Source organism: Aethalodelphis obliquidens, unplaced genomic scaffold (assembly GCF_003676395.1).
Source record: "Aethalodelphis obliquidens isolate GAN/ISIS:26980383/991018 unplaced genomic scaffold, ASM367639v1 scaffold63, whole genome shotgun sequence".
In the NCBI taxonomy this organism is placed as follows: domain Eukaryota; kingdom Metazoa; phylum Chordata; class Mammalia; order Artiodactyla; family Delphinidae; genus Aethalodelphis; species Aethalodelphis obliquidens.
The window spans coordinates 100,882-118,317 of record NW_020838007.1 but is presented as its reverse complement, the minus strand read 5'-3'; the positions used below and the strand labels follow the sequence as shown (position 1 = coordinate 118,317).

General features: G+C 44.0%; 1 protein-coding gene across 1 annotated transcript in view; it reads right to left on the bottom strand.

Moving 5' to 3' along the window:
• Nucleotides 1–17,436, bottom strand: part of LOC113610426 (sodium/glucose cotransporter 1-like) — a 62,276-nt gene that overhangs the window by 508 nt on the left and 44,332 nt on the right. Inside the window, 3 exon segments of the mRNA XM_027088571.1 lie at nt 2,121–2,220; nt 4,391–4,606; nt 6,958–7,126. Of these exon segments, the coding sequence (XP_026944372.1) occupies nt 2,121–2,220; nt 4,391–4,606; nt 6,958–7,126 (485 nt within the window).

Genomic DNA, 17,436 nt, shown 5'->3' with positions numbered 1-17,436 from the left:
CTTGCACTGGCAGAGCCTTCAGCCGGCCCAGAACCCCGGCCGGCACGGGGCAGGCCCTCCCCGCTGGGCACTGGAGGGCCCACCCCTCCCGTCTCTGGCACACGCCCAGCACAGCTCTGTAGGTCTAGGGCAAGTGGCTGCTCCTCTGAGGATGGAAAAAGCCCCAATTGCTCTGCTCTCCTCAGCAACCTTGGGGCGTGTCTTCTCCAGGTAGGTACCAGTCTCACAACCTGGCCCAAAGTAAGGCCCTCTGGGCCCTTGAAAGGGGAATCACTGGTGTTTTCTCCAGGAACGGGGGAAGTCTAGGAATTATGGGCAAGTTTCTATTCACAGCTCTGGACCAAATCAGTGAAATGTCTCACTCCGGGGCTTAAATATCCCTCCGGTGTCTGGTAGTGCAGTCCACGCTGGCCGCTCCCAGGCCTGCTCAGGCGCGGGTCAGCACCACGGCCAGCTCCGCACACACGTGAGCCCAGCCAGTCTGGGAACGGATCCCTCTTTGATGATAAGACAAGCACACCTCAGTCCGAGAAGTGTGCGCTGTGACCTGTTCCATGTCTCATCCCCTTGGGCAGCCACCACGCCAGCTGTGTGTCCTGAGGCTGGGGCAGCACCAGGGATGGCGGAACCCGTCAGCCAGTGACGGAGGGGCCTGTGTTACAGGGGGGGTGCTGCCGCCAGAGAACTCCAGAGACGCAGATACCTGCTGCGGTGCTGAAAGGTCCTGAGCGGCACATGCTGGTCCTGTCTCTCGGTCTCTCAGATGTCTGGGTCAGCACACCATCATGCAGCTGCCAGGCCCAAAAAGGTTGCTGTATATCAGTGGCGACTGATCATGTAAACACAGCCCAAGAGCTGTATGACGGGAGATGGGACAGTGGCCAAGAGCACACGCTTTGGAGTCAGACTGCCTGTGTTCAAATCCCAGCTCCACCACTGCCTGGTTATCTTTGGAGTCCAGGGCCGACTACTTAAATGTTTGGTGCCTCAGTCCCCCCATCTCTGAAATGGGGATGATAATTGTACCTGTCACACATAGGCATACTTTCCACAGTGCTTGGCACATCCCAAATGGGCAAAAAGTGTGAGCCACTGTCATCATGGCATCCACCCACGATTGTGGACGAGGGAGGAGAGGAGCTGGGAGGTGCCCCCAGAACAAGCCCCCGGCACACGTGGCCCCCAACGGGCAGTTCCTCTGTCCCTGAGGGAGAGCAATCCTGGGAGCCCTGTACCCTCCAGGGGCGCGGGGCAGCCTGGCTCAGGAGAGGCCACTCCCCTGCCCTACAGGTGTCGGGAGAGGGTCCCAGGCCCCTCTAGGCTCTGAACGTTCCTGGCAGGAGTGGAGAGGGGGCCCCAGAACACTGCCTCTCCCCAGGCAGGCCTTCCCTCCCTCCCTCCTCCAAACTCACAGTCCCCCCAGACTCTCTGCCCCAGACTCAGCGCTAATCTCGTTAGGCCTTTATCCCTGTTTGCGTCAGGGCCTCAGGAGGTGCAGGTCACCCTCCCTGGGGCCCCCGCACTCCGCCTCTGACCCCATCTGCTGAGAGCTTTCCTCTGGGCCTTCTGGGGCCCCCAGGCCCGAGCCTCTCCCGGAACTCTCTCTTCTTGCCCCAGTGAAATCGGCTGTCCTTGGCGGTGTCCCCCGGCGCCCTCTTGGGTGGGGCTGCTCCCTCCTCCTTGCAGAGGCTCCCGCCCACTTCCCAGAATCCCTCTGGGTTTGAATCCCTGTGTGAGACTCTGTGACCTGCTGTCCCTCCCCTGTCCCCAGTGCCTCCTCCCCTCCTGCTGAGGCACAATGTGATCTGTGTGGCTCGGTGGATCCCTCCCACCCCAGCTTAAACGCTCCTAGATCACCAGACACTTGTGTTTCTCTGCCCCTCACGGGCCCTTCCCTCCTCCCCCGGCACCTGCTGATGCCTCCCATCTGGATCTCTCTGGCCCGGACGGCCACACGGATGGCCGAGAGGCATCTCACCCTCGACAAACACCCACAAGGCATCTTTGGGAAAATGAAAGACGGAGCCTCTGCCTGGAAGTACTTCTGGGAGTGGAGACAGCGGGGGTGGGGGCAAGGAGCAGCACAGGCCTCTCTGCTGGCTTTGGGTCTCCCTTCTCACCTGGCCGTGCCTGCGGTGCGGGGCTCTTCCCTTGTGTGTCTTTGTCCAGATCGACCCTTTCCTCTTGGCTGTTCCACAAACTCCAACAGAGGCGGCGTAGCTGCGGGGAGAGCAGGCACACGTCACCACCCAGGGCCATGTCACGCAGGCCTTATGGTGCCACAGCTCACAGCTGGGCACCAGGGTCTCGAGGGACTGAAAAGGGTCGTTAGACTCCAACAAGGGACAGAAGGAACATGGGGTGGGGAAAGCAAGGCGCCTGGGAACCCTGGATTTCAGTGCTGGCTCTGGTCCTGTGTGGTTGTGCGGCTGCCCAAAGGTGACCTCAGTGTCTTGGGCTGGATGGTAGGGTAGGAGGCAACACGCTCAGGGCTTCTTCCAGTAACTGAGGGTCTAGGAAGCTGTGCCCTTCAGGGTGGGAGAAGCTGCTCATCACTCCGGTCTGCTGCTTCTGGTGGATGGGCCCGCAGGGTAGACCTGGGAACTCTGCTTTCCTTCCAGGAGCCCCTCCTGGCTGTCAGAGATGAGCACTCACACAGCCCAGAGGAGGCCTGACCTGGTTCACCTGGGGTACCCGGCTGACCTGGTCCCTAGCCAGGCTTAGTCGCTCAAGCTCAGCAAGGCATTTGCAGATGCAGAAGGGGAGCATCCCTTCCCTTCTAGTCTGTTATTTTGTTCTCTTCCTGAAAACACATATGGAGACTTTGGGAAGTAAAACCCAGACAATTGCTGTTGCTTTTTTTGCTTTTTTTGAGGGTTGGGGTCAGCAGAAGCACAAGTAAGCGAACATTTCCACCAAGTCTCTCCCGGAGCAGGTTTTAATCTATTATACCAGCTTCGGTATATTTGAATCTCAGCACCACCACCTCTCCCACTCCCCCAAACATAGCAGGGATGTGACTGAGCAGCCCCTCCAAGCCCCGCCTCTCGGACTAAGACGTCAGTAATGAACCTGCTGCCGTGTCAGTGACAGAGACTGGGTTTAGCCTTGAGTTGCTTCCTGGTGATGCTGTACATCTGCATTTGCCTTCCCAATTACACGATGAGCCCTGTGGACCAGGCCGCTGGGCAGGAAGAACATGGGATTGAGTGTGGTCCCGCTTCCCCTGGTAGCGCCCAGTGTGCAGCACAGACACTGACCCGAAAGCACGGTTCCCCCTTTGCCTCCCTCCCCTCCTCTCCAGAGCACCTGTGCTGCTGGGCAGGAAAAGCACTCAAGCACGTGGCTGCCTGAGAAGCGGGCAAGACCAAAAAGTTGAGAATACAAGAGCAGCAGAAAAGAAGTCAGACAAGTCAACCATGAAGACCCTGAGAGACAGGAGCTTGGGTCCAGCACCCACGGCTTCTCCACGTGCCGGGAGCAGGGCAGGGACGTGTGGTGGGCGAGCTGTCCTGGGCACTCCTGGCCGTCCTCCCCACTTGCTCCATCCCAATCCCACGGGGCTGTGTGCGAGAGAGGAATGGGTCAAAAGGAACTACTGAGCAGAAAGGTGGCCACAGGGGAGGCGGCCTTCCAAGTTCTCAGCTCTCACCCAGACCCCAGGGCACACGGGTCTCACAGACCCGCCTCCCTTCTGAGCTCCTCCTGCCCTCTCCTCTGACACCTAGGACCCTCCCTGCTGCTCTTCGGCTCAGCCAAGCCCCTGTCCTGCTAAGCCTCCTGGCCATGCCCACGTGGGTGACGCGATGGAGTCTGGTCAGGCCCAGTCCTGCTGCTGGCTAGTTTTGGTGTCATGGACAAGTGACTTGACTTTTCTGAGCCCAGGCTTTTTATATTCCAACTGGGGTGACTGATACCTGCCTCCTGGGAGGGGGGAAGTGGCCGGGAAAGGAGAATGAGGTGTGCCCAGCCACCAGCCACAGCACTGCTAGCATTACTGTCCCCCCTCCTGCTGGCTTAATCCGTTCTGGGTGGGTGGCAGCTGGGACTGCCCTGATTACATTAATTCACGCTGAGGTTAGCAACCTTAGCACTTCAAGGAAATTTTGTATTTTAAAAACCAAACTTCTCATTCTCAGTGAATACATAATTAGAGGCCTGTTGGAAAGCTTTTTAGTTTAGTTTTTAAGGCAAGGAGGTTATTTGCCTATTTCTGACCCAACCGTCACCCCCCAACCCCCAGCCCCCGCCCCCTCTCTCCCCCCACCCCGCTTTCAAAAAGAATGCAGGAATTCAGCCACTTTTCTCCAAAGCTGGCAGAGCCAACTTGTGGTTCACAGGGACACTGGGACTGCGGTGGACCCCTGAGCATCCTCATGGCAGCACTCACATGTTTATCTGGAATCGGGTCTGTGAACAAGGAGATCCCCAGGACGGTGAAAAGACTGATGGTGAAGAGGATGACGGCAAAGTAGAGGTAGTGCACGCCGCAGATGATCCGAGAGCACCTGCTGTTTGTCGAGCAGCTCCAGGCCCCGTAGGCAAACTTGGACACCATGCGGCAGAAGCCAATCAGAAGTCCACCAGTCAGCCTCCAGAAGGCACCCTGCCAAAGAAGGAGCCCCGAGAGTCGCCTGGGAGGAAGACGGGGAATGAGACAAGCCATCCTCAGCCTCGCCTCCTGACCAGTCTAAACTGGTCAGCTAAACTCAGCATAACAAGGGCTTCACATGCCTTGCAGAAGCAGAGTCTTAGCACTGCGAGGAGATGACACCTTCTTGGGCTGAACACAGACCGAAGACACATGGACACTCTCTTAGGTCAATCAGAAAACTTAGGAAATACTGGAGACAGTTTTAAGTTAGACGGTGAAGACACATCTCAAACGTAATGTGTCCAAAGAGACCTCAGTCTTGCCTGTTGCTGTAGGGGCACCTCCATCGCCCTGGCAGCTCAGGCAGAAACCGCAGGAGACATCCCTGGCCCCTTTCCTTCCATTCTGCCCTACCACCAATCCATCAGCAAATCGTCCCATCGTCTCCACAGCGACCACCTCAATCCCCATCTACCACCTTCTCTCACACAGGTGGAATCCAGACCTGGTCTCCTGCTCACCCGCTGTCCAAGAAGCCAGAGTGATCTCTTCAAAGCATGGATTAGGGAGTGCCCTGACTCTGCTGAAGACCACCGTGGCTTCTCATGGCTGCCCTCAGAAGCAAGTCTCATCTGCTCGAGCTGACCTCACCTGGCTCCGCCCTCTCCCCTGGTCAGTCTACTCTAGCCACTAAGCATGACCTCTTCCTGCATGTCAGGGCTGCCCACTGTGCTCTTGGCCAGGCCTTTGTACTTGCCCTTCTTTCTGCTTGGTTCTCTATCTAGATCTTGGTGTTTCTAGCTCATCCTCCAGGATTCAGGTTCGAGGTCACTTTCTTAGGAGAAATCTTCTCCCACTACCTTGGCTAATGTCCTTGTGCTCCCCCTGCCCCCAGCACCTACCCTGCTAACCTCCATGATCCTTTTTGACTTTTAAACAGCACTACACCACTCTCAGAAATCTTATCTGCTCATTGGGTATCATCCGTCTCCTCCAACTGGACAGTCCACTCTTTAAGAGTGAGGACTTCATCTTGGTCCTAGAGCTGCACCTGGAGCCTGTCTCAGGTGTGGCTGAATGTTGGAGGAGGTAGAGGATACAGTATGTGGGAAGCATCTTGGAGAAAGAGCTGAAACCAAAGGCCAGGTGTGGTCCACAGGACCCATTTATTGAAGGAGGCGTGCAGAAAAGGGAAGATCTAGAAACAGATGGGCAGCAGAAGCCAGATGAGGGTGGGAGAGAAGGCCTGGAGAAGTTCTCTAGGTCAAGGAAGGTAGCCACAATACGCTGTAACCTTGGACCAGGGGTAGCTGGAGAGCCACTGACAAGATCCCCAGTTTCCCTTGGTGATAGGCCCCAGTACTGCAAGGGTGGTGACCATCACCGGTAGGAGGCAGGTTCTCCTGACTGCCTGCTCCTCTGCCCCTGCCCTTCCCAAGAGAGCACAGAGAAGAGCATCTCCAGAGCCCAGCAGCCCCCCACCCCATTCTCGGTGCCCAATTGAGTCCTGGTGAGCTGGGCAGAGCAAGAAGCACTAGCAGATTTGTCTGGAGGATTGAACACCTGACATGGGCCTGCAGGAAGCACCAGCCAGATGGAGGTGGACAAAGATATTCATGGCAAAGCAAAGAGTCCACAGGAATGAAGAGGGGCCAGAAAAGGCATGAGACAGGCAATCAGCACTGCAAGTGGTTAACAGTAGCTGGGGCCTAGGGACTGTGTATGGAGAGGGCCAGGGCTGAGAGGCAGGCAGGAGCCAGGTCACAGAGGCACCATGCTCGGGAACTCATGCAAGGCCCAGCTGCTCAGTGCTGTTAGGAGAAACAGGTCAAGAAGTGACTCAAATAATGAATGAAAATATTCTGGCAAACTGTGCTTTCAGTCTTACTGATGAAATGATCAAACCATTAATTGGGATCTTTATTTAGTTTTAAGTGTGGCTGGAGGAGATGGTCTTCATGCAGGGAAGGCGGTAGGAGCTCATGACTGAACATCCCCCTGTGAGTTTGAAACCTCTGAGCAGGAAACATCCATGCACAGAGGCAACAGAAGAATATCTTCCTGTGGCTAGATGAGCATGCAGGAGGATCCCACACACTTTGCACCATCTATGGCACAGTCGAAAGTGGATTACATTGCAAAGGGAAGAAAACAAATCAGAGCTTGCCTTTCCCCTGCAAGCATGAGGGAGCTCGGACCAAAGCTGCCCGGGAGTAAATCATCTCTCAGAAAGCAAACGATGCAACGGTGTCAACTCCTGAAGCACAAGAGACCCTCTCAGGGCAACTTTTGCAAAGATAGGTATGATGTGAAGGCAAGCCCTCACACTGTGCCATGCTGTGGCCATGCCAACTCCCACCTACCTGCTCAGTGATTCTCTTGCAAAATATGGCAAGCAGGAAGATGGCAGCAATGGGCGGCATCAGGTAACTTAAAACTGCTTGCATGTATTCAAATAGTTGTTCCCTGTGTGCCATTTGTATAGCAGGGACCCATGCAATGGAGACAGCAAGTAAGATTATATCAAAAAACCTGTAAGTTAAACCAAAAGTCAACGGCAGTTTTATGAGTTTTTTACCTGCCAATAAAATATCTACAAACTGTAAACTATTAGCTAGTTTTAATTATTCCTTAGGTTAAATTCAAGTGCCCATTCATAAGTGTGGCAGAGGAGATAGCCATACCCCTAAACATTAATAGGACCATAGGGCTGCAGGCAAAAACCCTTCAACTTCTGGACAAATAAAACTGAGGGTCCATGTGCCTGTTACTGGATCATGGGTAGATTTTCATCACATTTGGAGACTGTGTTGGGATGGTCATGCTTAAAATATATAATACCTGGGGCTTCCCTGGTGGCGCAGTGGTTATGAATCCACCTGCCAATGCGGGGGACACAGGTTCGTGCCCTGGTCTGGGAAGATCCCACATGCCACAGAGTGGCTAGGCCCGTGAGCCACAACTACTGAGCCTGCGCGTCTGGAGCCTATGCTCCACAACGGGAGAGGCCGTGACAGTGAGAGGCCCGCACATCACGATAAAAAAAAAAAAGAAAAAAAATAATACCTGGAAAATATTAATTTCTTCAGGGGTAACACATTTCTAAAGATTTCAGATGGATTAGTATGGCACCTGATTTTAAAGATTTGTGTAAACTCCCTTTAAACCCTTGGTTGTGCATGTGGGGAAGAACTGCCAGATAGTCCACCAACAAGCAACTGCTGGAAGGCAGACAAAGCTGAGCAGAGATTTCATTGCCTGCTTATAGCAGGGGAGACAGAAATTGGAGTTTGAATCTCATCAAGTTAGAGGGGCCAGGTAACCACCTCAGGCTTTTCACTGAAAACCCCTGAATGTCCATGCCTTAGAAGCAGAGACTATCTCCCAGGACTAAGAACTTGCTATAAGACTAGAGCAAAACTGAAACAGAGTCACCCTAACAAAGTATAAAAACCAGGCCTCCACAACTTTAAGGGGATCAACTAGTAATTTACCTGCATGCTTGAACAAAAACCAATATTCTTCAGAGGAACATGATCCAGAATTTCTATAATGTGTTATCTACAATGTTCAATATATAATAAAATTTTCTAGGCATGTGGAGAAGTAAGAAAATGTAACCCATAGTCAAGAAGAAAGCAATCAATGGAAACTGACACCAAGATGGCTCAGGTATTAACATTAGCAGACAAGGACTTCAAAGCAACTACTGTAGTTATGTTAAAGGACTTAAAGGAAATTATAGTTATAAGTGAACAGATGCAAAATCATGACAGAAAACTGGATACTAGAAAAAATTTAAAAAGGAACCAAACAGAAATTCCAGAACTGAAATTCTGGTTCAAAATATGAAACAAAAAATTCACAGGTTGGCTTTAACAGTAGATTGGAAATGGCAGGAGAAAGGGGCAATAAACCTAAAGGGAGATTGATAGAACTCTAAACTGAAGAACACAGAGAAATATTTTTTTAAATAAAGAGAGCCTCAATGATCTGTGGAACAATATCAAAAGAGCAAATATGTGTGTAAGCAGAGTCACAAAAAAGGAGATGAGGGATGCAGAAGACAAATATGCAGAGAAATATGGTCAACAATTTCCCGTATTTGGTGAAAACCATTCATTTACAGGTTCAGAAGTGCAGAAAAGCCCAATCAGCACACCATAACAAAACTGCTGAAAACCAAAAATGAAGAGAAAATCTTGAAAGCCCAGGAAAAAAGACACATCACATACAGAGAGCAGTACTATGAATTATAGATGACTTCTCATCAGAAACAAGAGGACAGAAGAGAAAGGAAGAGCATACTTTAAAGTGGTAAAAGAAAAATACTGTCAACTCAGAATTCTACATCCAGCAAAAGTATCCTTCAAAAATAAAGATGAGGGCTTCCCTGGTGGTGCAGTGGTTAAGAATCTGCCTGCCAACGCAGGTGACATGGGTTTGAGCCCTGGTCTGGGAAAATCTCACATGCCACAGAGCAACTAAACCCATGTGCCACAACTACTGAGCCTGTGCTCTAGAGCTTGCGAGCCACAATTACTGAGCTCGCATGCCACAACTACTGAAGCCTGCGCACCTAGAGCCCATGCTCCACAACAAGAGAAGCCACCGCAGTGAGAAGCCTGTGTACCTCGCCGCAACTAGAGAAAGCCTGCGTGCAGCAACGAAGACCCAACACATCCCAAAATAAATAAATAAAATAAATAAAAATTCTTAAAATAAATAAAGATGAAAGAAAAACATTTTCCAATAAACAAAAACTGAGAGAGTCTGTTACTAACAGACCTGCATTACAAGACATACTGAAATTCTTCAGGGTGAAGGGAAATAACACAGATGGAAACTTGCACCTTAAAGAAGGAATGATAAGTCCAAAAGAGTAAAATATAAGATGCTACATATATTTTTTTTTCTTATTTTATTTTCTTTAAAAGGCAGTTGACTGCTTAAGGCAAAAAATTATATCACTATCACTGTATTCTGGGGTTAATAATGGATGTAGATGTAAAATATATGACAACTATAACATGAATGATGAAAGGGGAAAATGACATATAGTGTTGCAAGGTACTTACATTTTACATAAAATGATACAATATTAATTTTAAGTACACTAAGGTAGGTTAATAATGCCTATTATAATGCCTAGAACAACAAAAAGAAATTAAAATATAAAAACTATTTCCAGCCATATTAATGATTACACTAAATGCAAGTGAACTCAAATTATAAAGACAGAGGTTGTCAGATTAGATTAAAAGAATCAAGATACAACTATATGTGCTCTACAAGGGACTCATTTTAAATATATTTACAGGTTGAAAGTAAAAGATGTTATAAACCCTAAGCATAAGAAAGCTGGTGTAATCTATAACAGTAATGAAGTAAATCTCAAGACGAGAAGTATTATCAGAGATAAAAAGGGACATTTCATAATGATGAAAAAGTTAATTCCTCAGGAAACCATAACAAGCATAAGGGCACCTAATCCCAGAACTTGAATATATAAGAGGTAAAAAAAAACCCTGAAAGAACTATAAGACAGAAACAGACAACTACATAATCATAAATGAAGCTTTTAATACCTACTCTGTGTATATAATATACACAGTATATATAATATATATAAGAGGAACTAGACAAAAATTAAGAATACAAAAGTATCAATAAATTTCAAAAGATTAAAATCTCATAGAGTATGTTTTTGGATCACAGTGGAAGTAAATTAGAAATCAATAACAATAAAATAGTTAGGAAAGTACTAAATACTTGAAAATCCAACAGCACCCTTCTAAATAATCTATGAACACAGAAATAAATCACAAGGAAATTAGGAAATATTTTGAACTGATTAAAAATGAAGACACAACATATCAAAATTAGTGGGATGCAGCTAAAGCAGAGCTTAAAGGGAAATTTATAGTTTTAAGTGGTAATTGTAAACAATAAGACAGGTTTTAAACCAGTGATATGAATTTCCAATTTAAGAAGCTAAAAAAAAAAAAAAAGAAAAGAAAAGAATAGTAAATCCGAAGTAAATAGAAAAAAGGAAACGAATAGAATTCAATGGGGGAAAAAAACCAGAGGAATCAACAAGCCCCAAAGTTAGTTCTTTGGAAAAATTATTAAAATTGATAAACGCCTAGGCAAGTTCACTCAAGAGAAAAAGAACCCCCTCCACGCCCACATACTACCATTACTAGAGATCCTACAGATACTGAAAGGATAAAGTAAAATTTGGGGAGGTGCTTGGAGCCATGGCAGTGAGGATGCTCCTGAATATTCTGCTCACCGTTACACCAGGAACTGATGCTCACTGGTACACCACACTAGGTGGAATACTTTCATTGGGTGATTTAGCTCGAGGAGCCTGATCAGTTATCATGGAGCCTGGCAATATGGCTTCTCCTAAGAGCATGCCAAAAGATGCACAGATGATGGCACAAATCCTGACAGATGTGGGGATTACAGAATATGAGCCAAAAGTTATAAATCAGACGTTGGTATTTGCATTCTGATACGTAAACACAATTCTACATGATGGAAAAATTTATTAATGACATGCTAAGAAAGCTACTGTTGATGCACATGATATGTGATTGGCAATCTGGTGTCATGCTGACCACTTTTAAAAAATAAAAGCTTTACTGTTTCACCTTTTGCATTCAGATACACAGTCCATCTGAAATGGATTTTTGTGTAAAGGGAGTTAGTCAATATTCTTTTCATCAGGAATAGCCAAATTACCCAGTACCATTCCTTCTCCCCTTACCACTTTCCCACTGCACTGTACTGTAATCTTTGTCATGAATTAGACGACTGTATACCTGTGTGCCGTTTTTGATATTGTTCTATTAATTTGTCTACCCCTGCAATAAAACCACACTGTCTAATTAGTATCACTTCACAATAGATATTGGTATCTGTTAGCATAAATCCTCCAGCTTTGTTCATCTTCAAGAATAGCCTTGGATATTCTCTGCTCTTCGCATTTCTATATACTTTTAGAACTTGTTTGTCAATTTTTACATGCATACAAAAAAGTTACTGCATTTTGATTGGGATTACTCTGAGTATGTAGAATAATATGGTGAGAACAAACATATCATTATTGAATCTTCTAATTCACAGATATGGTATATTCCTGCTATACTTAGGTCTCATTAATTTCTCTCGACGACGCTTTGTAATTTTCAGCAATTTTCTCATATCTTTTGTGAGATTTATTCCTAGGTATCTGATATGGTTTAATGACACTACAAATGCTAATATGTATAATGTGTAATGTGTAAAATATGATTAATTCTTGTATTTGATCTTTTATCAGTCTTGTTAAATTCACTTTAAAATTTTGTCTATGAAGTCTTTCATGACAATTTCATTTCTTCCCTTTCTATCCTTATGACATTTGTTTCCTTTTTCACCTTTTTGCAGAGTAGCACCTCCAGTACAATGCTGAAGAAAAGTGGCTATAGTGGATGCACGTGTCTAGTTCCTAATCTCAGGGGAAAAGATTTTCAAATATAAACATTAAGTATGATAAACGCTATAGGTTTTAAAGAACATGTATATTTAAAAGTCTGAATAAAGAAGATCTTTTAAATTCTCTAATTTGCTAAGATTAAAAAATAGGTATTAAAATTTTGAATGATTTTTATCTATTAATATGACTATATAATTTTCTCCTGTTTTCAGTTAATGTGGTCAAGTACATTGATTGATTTTTGAATAAAAAACTATGCTTGCATTCCTGGAATAAACTCCAGATGGTCATGGTGTATTATTCTATGTTGCTGGACCTGATTTGCTAATATTTTGTTAAAATTTTCTGCATCTGTGTTCATATTTGCATGGTATGTATTTTCTCATGTTTTCTTTAAGCCTTCCTCAATCTTAAAGAAGATGTCTCTCTTCAATAAAGTTTCAGGATACAAAACTAACATACAAAAATCAGTAGTGTTTCTTTACACTAACAATGAATTATCTGAAAAAAATAAAGAAAGCAATCCCATTTATGATAGCATCAAAAACAATAAAATACTTAGGATAAATTTAACCAAGGAGATAAAAGGTCTCTACATTGAAAACTATAAGACATTGATAAAATAAATTGAAGAAAACACAAATAAATAGAAAGATATCTTGTGTTTATGGATCAGATGAATTAATATTGTTAAAATGTCCACACTACCCAAAGCCATCTATAGATTCAATGCAACCCTTATCAAATTTCCAAAGGAATCTTTTACAGAATTCAAAAATAATAATCCTAAAATTCATCTGGAACCACAAAAGATCCTGAATAGCCAAAGCAACCCTGAGAAAGAAGAACAAATCTGGAAGCATCACACATACTGATTTTGAACTATATTACAAAGCTATAGTAATCAAAACAGTATGGTACTGGCATAAAAACAGACACATAAACCAATGGAACACAATCTAGAGCCCAGAAATAAAGCTGTACATATATGGTCAACTAATATTTGACAAGGGAGCCAAGAAAACTCAATGAAGAAAAGACAGTCTTTTCAATAAATAGTGCTGGGAAAATAGAACGTTCATATGCAAAAGGATGAAACCAGACCCCTATCTTAACGCCACTCAAAATGAATTAAAGATTTAAATATAAGACCTGAAACCATAAAACTCCTAGAATAAAATATAGGGGATAAGCTCCTTGACATTGGTCTTGGTAATGATTTATTTTTGGATATGACACCAAAATCCCAAGCAACAGAAGCAAAAATAAGCAAGTGAGGGTTTCCCTGGTGGCTCAGTGGTTAAGAATCCGCCTGCCAATGCAGGAGACGTGGTTTTGAGCCCTGGTCTGGGAAGATCCCACATGCCGTGGAGCAACTAAACCCGTGCACCACAACTACTGAGCCTGCGCTCTAGAGCCCATGAGCCCCAACTACTGAAGCCCGTGTGCCACAACTACTGAAGCCCGCACGCCTAGATCCTGTGCTCTGCAACAAGAGAAGCCACCACAGTGAGAAGCCTGCACACCGCAACAAAGAGTAGCCCCCACTCTCAGCAACTAGAGAAAACCTGCATGCAAGTGAAGACAAAATGCAGCCAAAAAAAAAGTTAAATAAAATTAATAAATAAATAAATTTATAAAAAAATAAACAAGTGAGACTACATCAAACTGGAAAGCTTCTACACAGTCAAAGAAACAATCAACAAAATGAAAAGGCAACCTACAGAATGGGAGAAAATATTTGCAAACCACACATCTGATAAAGGGCTGATAGTTCCTTAGTTGTCTAAGGAACTCAGACAACTTTAATAACAACAACAACAACATAATAATAATAACAATAGAATTTTAAAAATGGACAAAGGACCTGATAGACATTTTTCCAAAGAAGATATTCAAATGGCCAATAGGTACATGAAAAGGTGCTCAACATCACTGATCAGGGAAATGCAAATCAAAATCACAATGAGATACCATTTCATACCTGTTAGAATGGCTATTATCAAAAAGACAAAAGATAACAAGTGCTGGTGAGGATGTGGAGAAAAGGGAACCCTTGTGCACTGTTGGTGGGAGTGTAAACTGGTGTGGCCACTGTGGAAAACAGTATGAAGGTTCCTCAAGAAACTGAAAACAGAACTACCACATGATCCAGCAATTCCACTTCTGGGTACATATCCAGAGGAAACAAGGATCACTATCTTGAAGAGACCTCTACACCCTTTACACTATTTATAATAGCCAAGACATAGAAACAACCAAAGTGTTCATTAACAGATGAATGGATAAAGAAGATGTGGTACATATACACAATGGAATATCATTTGGCCACAAAAAAGAAAGAAATCTTCCCTTTTGTGACAACGTTTAGGGCATTATACTAAGTGAAATAAGTCTGACAGAGAAAGACAAGTATTGTATGGTCTCACTTATATGTAGAATCTAAAAAAAACCCTGAATTCATAGAAACAGAGAGCAGACTGGGGATGGGTGTGGGGGGAATGGGTGAAGGTGGTCAAAAGGTACAAACTTCCAGTCATAAGATAAATAGGTTCTGGGGACATAAGGTACAGCATGATGACTGTAGTTAACAACACAGGATTGTGTATTTATTGTATATTTGAAAGCTGCTTAGAGAGTAAATCTTTTTTTTTTTAAGAGAGTAAATCTTAAAAGTTCTTTTCACAAGAAAGTAAAACTAATTATGTGAGGTGATAGATGTCAACTAAACTTGTGGTGATCATTTCACAATATATACATATATTGAATCATTATTGTACACCTGAAACTTATACAGTGTTATACGTCAATGTTATCCCAACAAAACTGGAAAAGAAAGAAGGTGTCTCTTCTACGTAGATTACAGTTGGTTACAAAAAAAAAGCTCTGATAATCTTCACCTTTTAACTCAGCTACTTAGTCTACCTATCTCTGTTTCATGAAATTACTGATATATTTAGGAGCTATCCTATTGTTTTCCAGTTAACCTACCTTTCACGTTCTTTTTATTCTTTTGAATTATTAGTTATCCCATATTTTACTTTTATTAACTTGTTAAATGTTCTTGAACTGTTCTTATATTGTTTAGTCTAGAGACTACATGCATCCTTGACATATCACAGTCTGGTACAAGTTTTGACTTTTACCACATCCCGAATAGCAAGAGAACGTGAGAATACTTAAGCTCCATTTAGCCCCTTCTCATTCTCTCTGGGATTTTACTGGCATGTTTTGCCTCCATATGTTGTTAATCCCATAGACATTCTTTCTTATTTATGTCAACACTCACTCACTTCTATTTCCCACATACTTACCCTTTCTGGTGCTCTTCATCCTTCTCTGAAGGTCAATTCTTCCATCTGGATAATTTTCCTGCAGCCTAAAGAACATGCTTTAGTATTTCTTATCGTGAAATTCTTTTGTAATAAATTCTCTCAACCTGCATTTATCTGAAAACCTGTTTGTTTCACCTTCACTCTGGAGGCTATTTCGATGGGTACTGATTTCCAGGTAGGCAGTTTTTCTAGCACTTGAAGATGTCACTCCACTGCCTCCTGGCTTTTACAGTTTCTGTTGAAACTTCTACTATCAGTCTCTCTGCTGCTCTTTTGAAGGTGATGTGATTTACTTTCTTCTGGCTGCTCTAAAGATCTTCTCTATCTCCAGTCTCCAGCAGTTTCACTATCATGTGGCCTGGGTATGGTCTCTTTTGTATTTATCCTGCCTGCGATTTGTGGAATTTCTTGAATCTCTGGATAGTTGTCCAGATATTTGGAACATTCTTGGCCATTATCTTCTCCAAACTGCTTCTACAGTTACATATATATATATATATATATATATATAAAATTTCCAATTACATATATATTATTCTTCTGTGTTCCACGTGTATCTTCCTTTTCTCCTGTGTGCTTTAGTTTGGATATTGTTGACTAATTCATTTCCAAGCCACTAACAGTGTCTTTTGCTACAGCCAATCAGTTGCTAACAAATCCATTGAGTTCTTAATTTCAGATATTTATTTTTCAATTCTAGACCTTCTTATTTTTATAAATTCTGATTCTCTGGAAAATTTCCCAATTCTTTTCTTTTCTTGTACCTAATAATCAAGGTTATTTCAAAGTCCTTGTCTGCTAACTTCACCTGTGGGTCTACTTTTTTTTTTAACATCTTTATTGGAGTATAATTGCTTTACAATGTTGTGTTAGTTTCTGCTGTATAACAAAGTGAATCAGCTATATGTATACATATATCCCCATATCCCCTCCCTCTTGCACCTCCCTCCTACCCTCCCTATCCCACCCCTCTAGGTGGTCACAAAGTACCGGGCTGATCTCCCTGTGCTATGCGGCTGCTTCCCACTAGCTATCTATTTACGTTTGGTAGTGTATATATGTCAGTGCTACTCTCTCACTTCGTCCCAGCTCACCCTTCCCTCACCCCGTGTCCTCAAGTTCATTCTCTACGTCTGCGTCTTTATTCCTGTCCTGCCGCTAGGTTAATCAGAACCATTTTTTTTTTAAAGATTCCATACATATGTGTTAGCATATGGTATTTATTTTTTTCTTTCTGTCTGACTTACTTCACTCGTATGACAGACTCTAGGTCCATCCACCTCACTACAAATAACTCAGTTTGTTTCTTTTTATGGCTGAATAATATTCCATTGTATATATATGTGCCACATATTCTTCATCCATTCATCTGTTCATGGACACTTAGGTTGCTTCCATACCCTGGCTATTTAAATAGTGCTGCAATGAACATTGTGGTACACATCCCTTTTTGAATTATGGTTTTCTCAGGGTATATGCCCAGCAGTGGGATTGCTGGGTCATATGGTAGTTCTATTTTTAGTTTTTTAAGGAACCTCCATATTGTTTTCCATAGTGGCTGTATCAATTTACATTCCCACCAACAGTGCAAGAGGGTTCCCTTTTCTCCACAACTTCTCCATCATTTATTGTTTGTAGATTTTTTGATGATGGCCATTCTGACCGGTGTGAGGTGATACCTCATTGTAGTTTTGATTTGCATTTCTCTAATGATTAGTGATGTTGAGCATCCTTCCATGTGTTTGTTGGCAATCTGTATATCTTCTTTGGAGAAATATCTATTTAGGTCTACTTATATATACATTTTATTTTACACATATATTAGTATAAATATATCGGTAAGGGGGGACATTCTTGCCTTGTTCCTTTCTAGTTCCATTAGGCATGACTTGGCTTTTAGGGTGATATAGATATGTTTTGTCATGTTGAAAGGTACCCATTTTACCAAATACCTTTTCATCGTCAGAATAGATATATATGATTTTTCTCTTTGATCTATTAATATCGTGAGTAATGTTACT